The sequence below is a fragment of the Pelodiscus sinensis genome, chromosome 17 (genome assembly GCF_052426305.1).
Source record: "Pelodiscus sinensis isolate ZL-2025 chromosome 17, ASM5242630v1, whole genome shotgun sequence".
In the NCBI taxonomy this organism is placed as follows: domain Eukaryota; kingdom Metazoa; phylum Chordata; order Testudines; family Trionychidae; genus Pelodiscus; species Pelodiscus sinensis.
In genome coordinates, this window is record NC_143068.1 from 14,698,176 (window position 1) to 14,713,489 (window position 15,314).

The 15,314-nt window shown below is 44.5% G+C and overlaps 1 protein-coding gene across 4 annotated transcripts in view; it reads right to left on the reverse strand.

Moving 5' to 3' along the window:
• GNAS (GNAS complex locus) overlaps nucleotides 1-15,314 on the reverse strand; it is a 276,928-nt gene that overhangs the window by 48,302 nt on the left and 213,312 nt on the right. For all 4 annotated transcript variants that reach the window (XM_075901129.2, XM_075901130.2, XM_075901131.2 and 1 more), the window contains one exon: nucleotides 11,848-11,945. In XM_075901129.2, the coding sequence (XP_075757244.1) occupies nucleotides 11,848-11,945 (98 nt within the window). The remainder of the gene's footprint in view (nucleotides 1-11,847; nucleotides 11,946-15,314) is intronic.

Consider the following 15,314-nt stretch of genomic DNA (forward strand, 5'->3'; position numbering starts at 1 on the left):
TTTTACACCATCTCTCACTGACCCAAAATTAATTTTATCTGCCATGACAAGTTATGAATTAAAATTCTTCTCATATGGCCATCAAGTAAATTTGCCTTGACTGAAAATTAAAAAATACTGGATTTGAAAAAAAGAAAACATTGTCTAATGGAAATTTGCATGCCTTAAAAAAAGAAAAGAGAGAAATTGGCTTTTAACTTCAGCATACACACACACCCTTGCACAAGCTTATCAGGTAGTCGAGTGGAATACTTCACTACTCGCTTCCCCCCACTCCCTTGCTGTCTCTGTCTGAGAGGTAGCGTGTGTGTGGGGGGCGAGAAGGGGGGCGAATACAAGATGGTGCTGGGGGGAGCTGGCTTAAAAGCTGGTTCCCCCAGCACCATCTCCTCAGAGCTGCCTTCCCCCTCCAGCACTGCCTCCATCAGAGGCAGCGGGTTGGGGAGGGCATAGGAGAGACTGCTCCGGAAACAGCCCCTGTCTGCGGGAGTCCCAGTGGAGAGCTGGGCCCCTCCATGGACAAGGGCTGATGTTACCAAGCAGTCCCTGTTTACAGAGGCCTGGACTGGGCCACAGTGAACAGGAGCTGCTGCTGCTGCTGGAGCAGCCTCTGTTTGCGGCAGCCAGCCTTGGCCACTGCGAACAGGGGCTGCTGGACTCGGTATAAGTTGGGACCAAGCAGTCCCGGCTGACACCGGTCTAGGACGCTGTACCTCTGCATTTTAAATGTAGTAAGAGCCTAGTGGCTCTTACTACATTTAAAATGCAGAGCTGCAGCGTAGGCAGCTCAAGGAGTTACCGCTGCTGTAGCTCTGCAGAGTGGTCCTTATCAACAAATCATGTAATCAATACAAATGGTATTGAATACAAGATTAGCCAGATAACCACAATTTAACTTCCTTATTCCATTGGTTTATACTCTATTTCTGAGTTTGTATGTATGTATTAAGGTGTTCTTTTCACAAAAGCAATAAAGATAAAACCGAAATCTGCCACTCTCCAAAATAGTTTAAACTATAAAAACCATAAACAGACTTTACAAAAAATTACAAATTGTCTTCCCATCCTACTGCTGGCCTTTCATCAGCTGATGCTATTATGCAGAATTTCTATACTCCATTCTTCCTCTCTGCTAAAGCAGTTAAAACAAATTAATTAAAAAAAAATATTCTTCAAAGTTCTCCTGAAGATGCTTGGTTCATTTTCAGGCCATCAAAGTCGCTCTACTGGTGTAGAATTGCAAGTAACGTGTCCTACCGTACCTACACTTGTAAACCTCCTCTAGCTTTCTCCTTCTCTGAAATGGCAGACAGCAGCAGGAGAAAACATAGCAAGGCATTCAGGCAGGAAATAGCATGAGAACAGGCTCTCTCACGCTACTTCCAGCCCTTCCTGATATTGGAGGAGTGTGAAATGGCTTGCAAATAGCTTCTCTCACACCATTTCCTTTTCCACTCCAGTCAAAACTATGAAGTGTCAGCTAAAAGATGTGCTCAATATTAAAAAGAACCAAAAATCAAACTCCATCTGACGAACTGGGTCTTTGCCCACGAAAGCTTATGCTCCTACACTTCAGTTAGTCTATAAGGTGCCACAGGACTCCTCGTCGCTTTTGAAAAATCAAACTGTATCCTCACCAAGCCCAAGTTAATTAAAGCAGAAATTCAAATGTTTGGGAGCATGGTCCACTGCTTAGAATTGTATACATTGACTAGGAGGATCAAAGTTCTATTCCCAAGCTCTCACTTGATATTGGCCTGACCCAAAGACCATGGAAGTCAGTCAGTCACTCCATGAACGTCAGTGGGCCTTGGATCAAGTCTTGTGGGATCCTGAGGAATTCACTTAAATCCTTTTTGCCTTATCTGACCCTGTAAAAGGGGAACCCAGAGAGATTTATATCAAGATTATCCACTAATTTTGAGAGCCCAGTTTGAGATGCCCAGGAAATGATTTGTCAAGAATGTGATGTTTTATTGCACTTTATATGTTCAAAGCCCAGCTTCCATTACTTCCATTGAACTATGAGTTCTCAGCAAATGAGACTCCAGAATCTCTAATTTGGGACCCAAGAAATAGAACACAGTTAGTGACCACATATGAAGAATTTAGTTTAAGTTACCCTGCAGATGTACTGACTGGACTGTGTAAGTCCAGTTACCACAGGCAGGGAGGGAAATCACCCAGGCCTGAAGTGGCAGCACATATGTATTGGCTTGGGTGGCAGGCAGCCCCCTTCAAGGGCTGCAGGGCTGCACTGGAGGCCAGTGTGGGGGCCCATGGCAAATGGGGAATGGAGCTCCCACCAGACATAGAATGTTCCCTAGCTGGTACTTCCCCCATTTGTACTCTCAGGCAGCTCTGGGTCAGGGGAGGGCTTAAGTGAGTAGGAAAGGGGGCTGCTGGGCAGATGGCACAGAGAAAGATTGGGGGCTGTTAAGCAGGAGAGCCATGTCCCATCCAGTCACAGTGCTCTTCTGATTTTTGCTCCCAAGCAGCCTGCTGAAGCTGGGGTTTGGGAAGTTCCTAGTGACTGTTAACACTGGGGGTGAAGGGAGAGGGAGGCAGAACAGTGAGATGGGATGGGGTGGGAAAGGAGCAAATGGGATCGGTGAGACTGGGGGGCAGGTTTTAAGACTCTATGCTTTCAGTTACTCACTGCTGACAAGGGCGAGACAGTCTTCCTGTTCTCAGTTAAGGTGTCTGAATTCCACACAACCAATACCAGTCCAGAGCTGCAATTGCTCAGCTCTACACTTAAGTATGCCTGATACAGAGGAAATCTTGAGGGAATGTAGCTGTTGAAATTTAAGAAGTCTACTGAATACAGTAGAACCTCAAACCCAAGTTACACCTCATTTAGAACTAGAAGTATGCAATCAGACAGCAGCAGTAGCAGCAGAGAGAGAGAGAGAGAGAGAGAGAGAGAGAGAGAGAGAGAGAGAGAGAGAGAGAGAGAGAGAGAGAGAGAGAGAGAGAGACAAATACATTACAGTACTGTATTTTTAGTGGTTTATATTTAACAAAATGAAAGTTTAAAAAAAGATTTGACAAGGTAAGGAAACTGTTTTAATTCAAATTAAGATGGTTTCATGTGCTGGTTTCATTTAAATTAAGATGGTTAAAAGCAACATTTTTCTTTTGCATACTATGTTTCAAAACTGTATTAAGTCAATGTTCAGTTGTAAACTTTTGAGAACCATAAACTTTTATTCAGAATGACAAAGTTACATACAACCTCCATTCCCAAGGTGTCTGTAAATCTGAGATGCTAACACAGGGGTTGGCAACCTTTCAGAAGTGCTGTACCGAGATTTAATTTATTCATTTCTATTTACAGATCTGTGTGCGACTGATACTTTTCCAAGTCAATAATACTGCCATTAGTGGCTGAGAATAGGGATGTTAAAGACTAGTTGACTAGTCAACTATCCGATAAGCAAATGCTCATCTGATAATCAGTCAACTAGTTGATTCCTCCCTCCCCCTTTGTTGCCTCTATTAGGGTATGTCTACACTACCCTCCTAGTTCGAACTAGGAGGGTAATGTAGGCATACCGCACTTGCAAATGAAGCCCGGGATTTGAATTTCCCGGGCTTCATTTGCATAAGCGGGGAGCCGCCATTTTTAAATCCCCGCTGGTTCGAACCCCGTGCAGTGCGGCTACACGGGGCTCGAACTAGGTAGTTTGGACTAGGTTCCTATTCCGAACTACCTAGTTCGAGCCCCGTGTAGCCGCGCTACACGGGGTTCGAACCAGCGGGGATTTAAAAATGGCGGCTCCCCGCTTATGCAAATGAAGCCCGGGAAATTCAAATCCCGGGCTTCATTTGCAAGTGCGGTATGCCTACATTACCCCGCTAGTTCGAACTAGCGGGGTAGTGTAGACATACCCTTATATATTATATAGAGGCAGCAAAGGGAAGGGGTACGCCGCAGATCAGCTGTGCGGCAGCTGCCCCTTTAAAATGCCGCCTCTGGCGTTTCAAAGGGGGCAGCTGCCAAGGAGCCCAGAGTCAGCTAGGGAGTCCCCAGCTGCCCCTGAGTTCCCAGAGGCGTTTCCCCAGAACCTGGGGTCACTCCCCAGCTGATCCCAAGTTCTGGGGAAATGCCTCGTGGAACCTGGGGGTCAGCTAGGGTCAGCCCGGGGGGCTCTTGTACATTTCAAAGGAGGAATGCAGAAGTGTCTATCGACTAGTTGATGGAAGTTCCATTGACTACTTGACAAGTCAATTAACCGCAATTTAACATCCCTAGCTGAGAACTAATGCTTCCTGCTGCCAGGATCTTTGAATTTTTTTTAAAAATACATTATTTTGACGGCTTTTCTTCTTTCCTCCCTCCGGCTTTGGGTGCCTCAAAATAACACCAGGTCAGTGCACATGGGAGAAGCTGGAGACTGTCAAAGAGCAATCATTTTCCCAGTCAGTACTATGCATTAAGACCACCAGAGGAGAAGCCCTTGCAGCCACACGGCCGTGACCCCAGCAACCTGAGCAGCCGCTGCCTCCATGTGGCCCTGGCCCCAGTTGCTGGAGGAGCAGCCGCATGACCCAAGTCTTGGCCCCAACTGCTGAAGGAGCAGCCACTGCGGTCATATGGTCCAAGTCCCGGCCCCGGCCACCAGAGGAATAGCTGCTGCTGCCACTTGGCCCCAACCTCCAGAGCAGTTGGGCAGTTACTACATGGCCCTGGCCACAGTCACAGGAGTCAGGGACAGCAAAAAGCTGTCTGGCTGAGCCTCCATGCACCCACCACCGCCACCAGCAGCAGCTCCCCTTCCACCAGGGCTCACTGCTGTGCAGCTCTGCAACAAAATTAGGCAGGCAGAGAAGGGGGAGAGCACCAGCCGCTCTTGCACAGTCCAATTGCAGCTTCCCCACCTGCCTCTCAGAGCTGGTGCTGTGGCTATGCAGTAGGCTCCAGCGGCTGCGCAGGCTCCCCACTGTGTGAGAGAAGGGGTGGCTGAGCTTCCGCCGTGTATGCCCCTCAAAATTGGCTCGTGTGCCATTTATGGCATGCATGCCACACGCTGCCAACCCCTGTGTTAAGGTAGGTACAAATGGCAACTTTTCAAAGGGTTATACTTTGGCTGAGTTTGAGTCCATTTCACAGGGCCTCCAAAAGTCATATCTGACACAAAGGCCACCCCAAACAAATTTAAAGTCCTTGCTCTAAAGCATGTGAGGAGCCTAAAACTTTTCAAAACTTTTTAATGTGGACAAAACAATGGATGTCTCTCTAGTCTCTCTCTTGGAAATGGCTGAACCAAAATGGATAAAACTTTTAAAAAATTCAGCCTGAGGCAGACATCTAGCATGCAAAATTTCATCCCAAATTATTAAATTTTGGCAAAGTTATAAGCAACTAAAAACAGGGTCCCTACCACAGGAAGTATCTGACAACTTTAGTAACAGCCCTGCCTATAGAAGCTGAGCCCTAAATAATTAAAATGCTTATTCAGATTAGTTTTAAGATTGTGTGGGATAAGACCGCACTTGTCTAAAAATATTTGCTGTGTATATGGCACAATTTCTGAAGTGGGTTTAAAAAAATGTTAACAATCTGTGTGGACGAGGCCAAAGTCTCCTCATGAAAAAATGGTAGCAATTACTGCAGTTTGATCCTTGAGCTCCCAGACCATGAATTAACATCTTAATGCATTCCTTTATTTTTATATATATATATATATATATATATATATATATATATATAAAGAGAGAGAGAGAGAGAGAGAGAGACTTAATAATGTTTGCTATTGTATTCAGCTTCACGGGGTATAATATTAACTCATTCAGAAATTACAGCAAAATTAATGTCCCTGCTGAATTAATTCTATACAGTTATGTTCTGGAATCATGTGGTTTTGGTAATACATTTAAGACAATAATCAGTGCAACTTTTATTTTCAGATAACAAGACAACCATCCAAATCAGATGATGCCGTTTAAAGAATTTATTTATTATTTTATTCCTTAAAAGCATTACACAAACTGCAAATTAGATTGATGTAAAGACTATCTTTAAAAATATTGAAAGGAAGCATTCTGATTAACCAAGAGCACAGCATGAAGACAATGCATTATAATGGAACCTAGTTAATCCATACTTCACATGTCGGCATGTATAAATGGTGATCTCCCCAGTGCTGAAAGATTCAACAGAAGAGGCTGCAGTGAGTTCTCGTATTATCGAGATTGCATTACTTTCACAAAATGCACAGCAGAACATTGACTGGTACACAAAAGCATTACAACAAAGTTTCAAAGTCAAGAGAGGATCAAGAATTTAAAGGTATTTTGGAATCTATCTGCATCTTTAGGAACCTAAACAACTTTACAAATCTGATCCAGAACAATTTTTCGTATACATTTGTACAGTACAGGCAGTCCCCGGGTTACGTGGATCCGACTTATGTCGGATCCCTACTTACGAGCAGGGTGAGGGAACCCCGCACTAGCTGCGCCCTCCCCCCTCAGCAGACCACCGAGACGCGCTGCGGCAGTCCCGCCACCCGCGTCCTCCGCGGCGAGAAAAGCTGCTCCGTGTGTCCCGGGTCTGCTTGGGGGGGGGGGGCCCCAGCAGACTAGGGAGACGCGGAGCAAAGCTGTGGAGGACGCGGGCGGCGGGACCACGGCACATCTCGGTGGTCCCGTTGCCCGCATCTCCCTGGTCTGCTGGGGGGGGGGGGCGCAGCTAGTGCGCCCACCCCTCCAGCAGACCAGGCTTTTCTCGCCTTGGAGGACGCGGGCGGCGGGACCGCCAAGACACGCTGTGGTCCCGCCGCCCCCGTCCTCCGCGGTGAGAAAAGCCTGGTCTGCTGGGGGGGATGGGGGGGGCCGCAGCTAGTGCGCCCCCTCCCCCCAGCAGACCAGGCTTTTCTTGCCGCTGGTCAGTTTCAGCAGTGGCTGAATCAGCTTTTGTGAAGCTGGGGTAGAGCAGCTGGGGGGCTGCCGGGTTGGTCCCGCAGCGCCGAGGTGCGGCGCTGCGGGACCAATCCAGCAGCACTCCAGCTGCTCTGCCCCAGGCGTGTCCGATTCAGCCGCTGCTGGTCAGTTTCAACAGCGGCTGAATCTGGACGCCTGGGACAGAGCAGCTGGGGCGCTGCCAGGTTGGTCTCCGCAGCGCTGCACCTTGGGGCTGTGGGGACCAACCTGGCAGCACCCCAGCTGCTCTGTCCCAGGCGTCCCCAAGTCAGCTGCTGCTGAAACTGATCAGCAGCTGATTCCAGGAAGCCCAGGGCAAAGCAGCTCTGCCTCGGGCTTCCTGTAGTCAGCGCTGGTCAGTTTCAGCAGCGGTTGAATCGGGGACACCTGGGGTACAATATGTACCAGTTCCCACTTACATACAAATTCAACTTAAGAACAAAGCTACAGTCCCTATCTTGTACGTAACCCTGGGACTGCCTGTACTGGGTAAAATGGGGCCCTCTCCCAGAGGCTCTACTACAATACATTGAACAGCGTGTACTTTTGTGATGATTATCACTGTTTTATAGTTGTGCATCTACACTTGCCCATTAACCATTACAATTCCATTGATACTTCACACCAGCTATCCCACTCACTAATATAATGTTGTGAAGCTTTATTACAGGACAAAACAAATTCAAGTTACGGAAATGTGTCTTTGGTGTGACAAACAAGTACTGAGGAACTTAAATGGAGACAATGAACCTTACTTTCTTTAATATCAAACACTAATGTTTACCTGAATAAAAATCCAAGCTTTATGCCCTTCATGGATTAGACAGGAATTTTCTGTATTCTGCATCACTAATCAGAAATAATAATACATATTACAGTGCCATTTCTGTAAACACTTCTATTCCCCGCCCCCAAGTGTGACTCTCTCCTGGGATGAGGTATACCTGGGTGGTCGACAAATACCTTTGATGTCGGGAGGGGAGCGTCCAGACTATCGCGCTGAGCCGACAAACAGCTGATCAGCTGTTTGTCGGCTCAGTGCGGCAGCCATGTAAATTTAAATGAAGCGGCGATTATTTAAATCGCCGTTTCATTTTACTATGTCCGGTAGCCTAATCTACATGCCTCTGTCGCCAGAGGCATGTAGTCTAGACGTACCCCTAGTTTCCTCAATATAGTTCCCTTCTCACACCTACAGCACATTCCAAATAGAGCAAAAATGATGAAAGCTCCCAGACCACTCATTTTCTAAAAAGAGAATTAAAAGTAACTAGTTACTAGTCCAATTAAGTCAGAGAAGAAAAACCCTCTCTTTCCTCCTCCCCTGAAACTGCAAGCATAGTAAGCAGGAAGTACAGTAAAGCTCACGAAGAGTAGAGGTAGATAACGCTTTCAAGATCAACAGGGATGCCTCTACACTGAAAAATTTAATTTACTCTCAGCAAACATTAATATAGTTTCAAGCTGCAAACCTGGAAGAAGAGTACTAACTGTATAAGTGAGAGTCCAGAAGCCAGCAGAAGACCTTAGAGTTAAAGTTACATCATTGTACCTCCCCAAGTCAATTTATGTAATATACTGTATGGTGCATGTGCAGGATTGGAGAGAGAGAGAAAGAGAGAAAGAGAGAAAGAGAGAAAGAGAGAAAGAGAGAAAGAGAGAAAGAAAGAAAGAAAGAAAGAAAGAAAGAAAGAAAGAAAGAAAGAAAGAAAGAAAGAAAGAAAGAAAGAAAGAAAGAAAGAAAGAAAGAAAGAAAGAAAGAAAGAAAGAAAGAAAGAAAGAAAGAAAGGCATTCAGGGTACATTAAACATTAACCTACTATGGGACAATGCTAAAAAGTTTTAAATAGTATAGAGCTTAGCAGCTGGACAGGCATAAGAGAGATACTATTCTCTGATGCCTAGACAAAACAGTGAAGTGTGGGCTAAAAATATGACTGATTAGAGAAGGGATAAGGCTTCTTTCACAGGGATGGGAGTGGCAACTAGAAAAGCACCTCTGCTCTACACTCATGAGTGGGCTCTTCTTGGCTTGTAAAAGAGCTAGTTTGCACTTCCTAAAATCTCTTGCTTTTCAGCAATATCCAAGACCAGAAGTAACACCATAACATCTCTGGAACCCTCCTCCACTGAAAAATTGCTGTTTTCTCCCTCAATATAGAGAATCAATTTTCCTTTAAAAAAATAAAACCCCCAGAACTGTAAAAGGAGAAACAACATTGTTCAGAAATAAGACCTGCCAACTCCTCCTATTTTTCCACTTTAAAAAAAGAGACTAGAAGGGCCAAATTATTCTACTTTTTAATTTCTAAAAGAAGGGTAAGTCAATCTAGTCCAAGGGCAGGGCTTAGTCTTTCCATCTTGGCAAGCTATGGGTAGGCAGATGGATTCAGAGAGAAGAAGCAGAATGTAAGCCCCAAACCCAGGAAAAATAAAGCTCAGTTCCCACACAAATTGCCAGCCTGAGTACCAAGTACAGAAGGCCCACCCCTCTATGTCATGTTAAGTGCCATTGTGATGCTGTGCAAGCAGGCACGCAGATAGAAAGACCATGCAGGTCTATCTCCCCACTTCCTTTGCACTGCCGAGAGGACTACAGCTCTGGCTCCAAATTAGGTGTCTGAAAGGGAGGAGACAGAGTTTACCCCCAGAAATGCTTAAAAGAATCCATGGAGGTGGCTGTGGCTGCTATGTTAGACCACTGGCTGGAACAACGACCACGCAGGGGATGAATCACAATCTTCCCACTCACTGAATGCAGATGCCATCCTCTCAACCTCCTTTCTCCCGTGTGGGCTTTATGCAGGGTTTGTACAGGGATGGATCAGGTTCACCTCTGACATGCAAAATTTTGTAATGCCAAATAAATCCATAAATTCCAAGTTAATTTCTTCACTATTACTTTATAGTGAAACTAAAAAGCTTGGTTTTAAAAAAAACTTAGGAAATGCCAAGCATTCTGTACCTTGAAAACCCTTTTGTACATTAATATACTGTCGGCAAGAATGCAAATATACTTATTACTAATATTTTATATCACCCCGTGCCCCTAATTTCTTTATTTTAATGATAAAAAAGTATTAGAGGCACACTGTGATTTCAAAACAGAGTTTATTAGGAACATTTTTCCTTTGGTTCCATGACATTAAAAATACTCAATAGTTCAGTATCAGAAAACACCAAAAAGGTGTTTAACAAAGGACAAAATTCTTTATAAAAACAACTACCAAATTGTTGCAATAAATTCTAAGTTAAAAAAGAACATGAACTTTGACATAAATTAAAAACAAACTGAACAATGAAAAATTGTCTAGAAACATTTCTGTAATTTGTCACCAATGGTCAATGAACTATACTGTAAAAATCTGTATTCCAGTAGAGGGATCAGGATAGTAAAACCATTAAAAGCCATTCCTGCCTTTTCTCCCACAAAGCCAATGTCAAGCAATCACGAATTACTGGAAAAAATAATGTACAGAGTTTTCATCTTAAGTAAAATAAAATTTCAGTACAGAGCAACATGACAGACGGAGCACAAGTTCCTAATTTTATCTACTTCTGCTAGCAGAAATAGCAAGGTAACCAAGCACTAACAGAAAAAAAATGGTTTCTACTAGCGCTTTTAGTAAGAACAATACAAAGGGCAACACTTTAGAGCATAGTGTTACACATCAAATTAAAAAAATCACAAACCCTTAAATATTTCTTGCTGTGTAGCAAATAAACTTACAAAGAAAACACCTTAAGTGATCACAATGGACTATAAAAAAAAATCAGTATTTTAGAGAAGGGGGTCTAACTACATGTCAAACAAAGTCATACTAGATACACTATTAAAACTTTAAACTGGTTTCTTAAGATCCGGAACAGTGCAAAAATCATGGTAAGTAGTCTTTATAGCAAGGATAATTTTAGATTACTAGTGGTCTGAGATAAACAGAGACATAAAATCATGCTGTAGTTTATCTAATGCTCTTCAACTTGTGAAAGACCCAATCCTAAAGACACAATCTCAAACACTCCTGACCTCCGATTGCATCACATTTCATATAACAATTGTTTACCCAATCACAAAATCTTGCTTTTGATTTCTACCAAAAGAGAACAGACTTCTATATTAATAGATAGTACCTTTTAACCATAACTCTTTCAACCATAACTCTTCCAAATGAAAAAGGTTTCATTATAAACTTAAGAACTAGATATTCTGGTGGTCTCTTCAGCCCTCAACTCTAGAACTATGAGTAAAGTACATGTTCTTTATACAAAATAAACAAATTTAGTAAAACCACCAAACTTTGGAATTATGCTATGAGTGAAGAACTGCAAATTTGCCTCCAGTCTCTTAATATGCATATAATTATTATATGTGGTAATGTTAATTATGGAACTAGAGTGATTCCCATTCTGAAGTGAGCATGAATGGTGCATCAAGTCCCAGCTGGCGGCTCTACGTCCTTCTTTTCAGCTACTAAATTGTATTAGAATATGACAAAGTAAAATGTTCCCCACAGTACAACTTGTCTACATAAACAACAGCTGTGGACTCAGGGATTTTATCTGACTGTCAGTGGAAAATGATGTGGGGACCAAGTGATTGTTACTGGAAAGGAAAGAGGTTGGCCTTTGGACGCACTATTAAGATCTAGTTTATCTCAAGAAAAATTGAGTCCCCCATCAAGAGCATTTTAAACTATCTCCAGTGTTTGCAGTACAGTTTTTGTTTAACATGTAAAGACTACCAATAGCTGTGTAATTTTGGTGGTCCTAAAAGTGGCTAATTTAGGTAAGCATTTACAGTGAAATCTATTATTTTCATGGGACAGAAGACATCAGGAAACAAGAGTGCTTTCTATCATTTGCAAATACTAAGAAAATTATAGCTATTGCTAATGTATAGCAGAACAAAAGTACTACTTACTACTGCGCACAGTCAATCAATTGATACTCATTAGACCTCTCGTAGCAGGCTTTCACACCTTCATCGTGCCAAAGTGTTTTTGTATGTTCATAGAACTCCTGAAAGCCAAAACAGAGAGGGGAAAACATGTCAGCAAAGAAAAAACAATTATGTTTTATAATTACGAACAATTTAACATGCTTTGGTGCTAAATTTAGAGCACAATTAGATTTCTGCACCACCTTGAGTTTATATAGTCTGATACACAGGCTCTGAACCATTTGGTCTATGTCCAACTACACTGTAAATCAGGGGTCACAAGCTCCCAGCCTGAGCGATTGTGCAATCTGGACTAGGACTCCTGGCAGGCCGAGGGAGGGGTGGCTGTCTGTTACTGGCCCCATGTTCTGCTTTCTCACCACTGTCCTGCCCTCTCCCCCCATGGCACCTTGTCCCCCGCACACACCGCTTTGGGGATTGCAGGAAGGGGGGGTAGGACTGGGATCGTGCAGCAGCAGCAGCAGCATCTTCTGCACTCCCCATAGCGGCATGAGCTGCAGGGTAAGTGGAGTGTACTTGGTGGGCACACTCACTTCACTGCACTCCACTTCTCCCACAGCTCCTGCTACCACATGAAGTGCAAGGGGACGTGACTGCTGCCACTGTGGGGTGCTAGGTGCCCGCTCTATGTTCTCCAAAGTCATGTGCTGGGGGGATAGGGTATCCTGGGGGGAGAGGATGGAGCCATGGCAGGAAAGGGCAGGACTTGGGGTCAGTAATGGACACCCTCCCCCAAGAGTCCCTAGCTAGATTGTGCAATCGCTCTGGTCAGGACTGTCCCATGGTCCAGAAGTTTGAGACTCCTGCTGTAAATTCTCTGGGCATAGATCACATTTTCATACACTTCCAGCTTTGAGCGTGCTGTTGGCATCTTTCCCTTAGTAGCGATCACTCTTTGACAAAAACTGCTCCTCAATTTCTCTTTTGCACCAGCTCTTGATATTACCTTCTCTGTGTTACTGAGGCCCCATCTTCATTTCTGGGAAGATTGATGCTACGGCGGTCAATGTTCTTGAGTTCAATTTAGCAGGTCCAGTAAACAACTGCTAAATCGAACGAGGAGGGTGCCCCCATCAATGCCAGTAGTCCTCAATTTGTGAGGAGTAAGGGAAATCAATGGGAGTGTCTGCTGTGGAGATGGCGCAGAAGACTGAATTAAGGTATGTTGACCCACAGACGGAGCAGTCGGTGGGTGGGGGAAGCAGGAGCTGGTACACATAGGAAGACAGCTTTCAAGCTGCAGTTCCCCACGCATATTGCCTCTCACTGAGCCAACTGCCCTCCCCCCACCCACTGCTGCACGGGGGCTAGGGACAAGGCGGCAGCTGGTGTGCGCAGGGAGCCAGCTTTTAAGCCCGGTTTCCCATGCGTGCCAGCTCCCACAGAGTTGCCTACCCCTCTGCTGCCTCCCACATGGGCAGCAGTATGTGTGTGTATGGAGGAGGCAGACAGGAGCTGGTGGTCACGGGGAGCCAGCACCAAAGGGAAGGCAGCTTACATCAGCTCACACCTCCACCTCCCCCACTTGTAAACGTGTATTTGCTGAAAATTTCAGTGATTACATTCTTACACAAATAAACTCATTTTAATATTCCTAACACAGACTAGTTCATTTATGTTCACATCTACACAGAAGTATAGAGCCTCTTCTGGGCTCCAAATAATGGGTGATTGCTAGAAGGTATCTGCATCTCAAAAATAACTGGACTACAGTAATTACTCGTTTAACACGTGCCCACTTAACATGTTTTTGCGATAGCATGATTTTTTTTAGGGAACTTTTTTTGGAATAACACAACTGTCCCCGATATAAAACGGTTTCCCCAGATGGCCTGTCACTGGTGGCTGCGTGGGGCTTCCCCCGCCTCCCTGCAAAGCGGTGGAGGGTTCGCAGCTCGCCGCGCTCTTCCCCGGCAAACCCCCCCCTTGCCAGATGCAGTGCGGGTCCCGGCAAACCCGTCACAGGGGCATTCTGTACTCCCAACCCAATCCCCCTCCCCTCTCCTCCTCTTCTCTTCCCCAGAGCCAAACACCTCCCCTCCCTGCTGTAACCCAGTCCCCTTTCTCCCCAATACTTATTTCCTGATCCTGGCTGCTAACAAGTGCAGGCTGGAACCGCAAGTGCACATGCGGCTCTCAGCAGCCCCACCGAGAGAGCGGCTGACCAGAGCACTTCTGGGTTCCAGCTGATGCCCTATTGGGAGTTTTAATGTACTGTACTATATGCACGAGCAAATGAATACACTGTACATGTGGTCACAACGCTCCTCCGCTCACTCATGTGTTTATCTTGTGTTAACAAACCGCGACGTCTTGTACTGAATTGTTAGATACTGTACTGTATCTTGCTGTGTATTACTGTATCCCTTATCATGAGTGGAAAGCGTAAGGAAAGTGATACATCTGCTTCTGCAAGCAAGAAGCATGGAAAATCGTTTACATTAGAAGAGAAACCTGAAGTGATTAAGCGCACTGAAAAAGGTGAACGCAATTGTGATATCTCTCGCGCTTTGAATATACATTAATCTAGTGTGCGCACAATCCATGCCCAAGCTGAGAAAATTAAGGAAAGTTGCAAAAATGCAACACTAGTAAGTGTGAAGAAGGTTGCTCATACATGATCTAACCTAATGGAAAATATGGAGAGGCGATTGTCTATGTGGATTGAAGACCAAACACAATGGAAGATATCAGTGAGTTTGGCTGTTATTCAGGAAAAAGCCAAAGCTTTATATGATGCTGTTAAAATAGAATTGAATGAAACTGATGCCAAGTCATTTAATGCAAGTCATGGTTGGTTCAAACGCTTTAAAACGTGTTCAAACTTACATAATATAAAAATAACTGGAGAGGCTGCTGCTGCTGTCACGGAGGTTGCTGAATCATTCCCAGAGATATTTGAAGCTATTATAAAGGAAGGTGGCTATTCGTCTGAGCAGGTGTTTAACCTGTACGAAACAGGACTCTTTTGGAAGCGCATGCCAGCCCGCACATATATCTCTCGTGATGAGGCTTATGCACCTGGTTTTAAGGCTTTAAAGGATCATATCACTGTGATGCTATGCACCAATGCCAACGGGGAGTGCCAGCTCAAACTGATAGTAGTTCATTGTTCCGCCAACCCTAGAGCTTTAGCTAGCTATTCAAAGGATCATCTTCCTGGTTTTTGGAGATCTAATGTGACAGTATGGGTAACTGTAAGCATCTTCACAGACTACCTTTGCAATCGCCTAACTGCTGAGTTGAAAGACTACTGTTTGCAAGAAGATCTTGCTTTCAAAATGTTACTACTTCTAGATAATGCACCAGGGCATCCTCCTTGCCTTACTGGTCTGTCAGAAAACATTCGTGTGTTATCTTTACCCCCCAAAACAACCTCGTTAATTCAACGTCTTGATCAAGGAGTGATAGCTGCTTTCAAGGCGTAT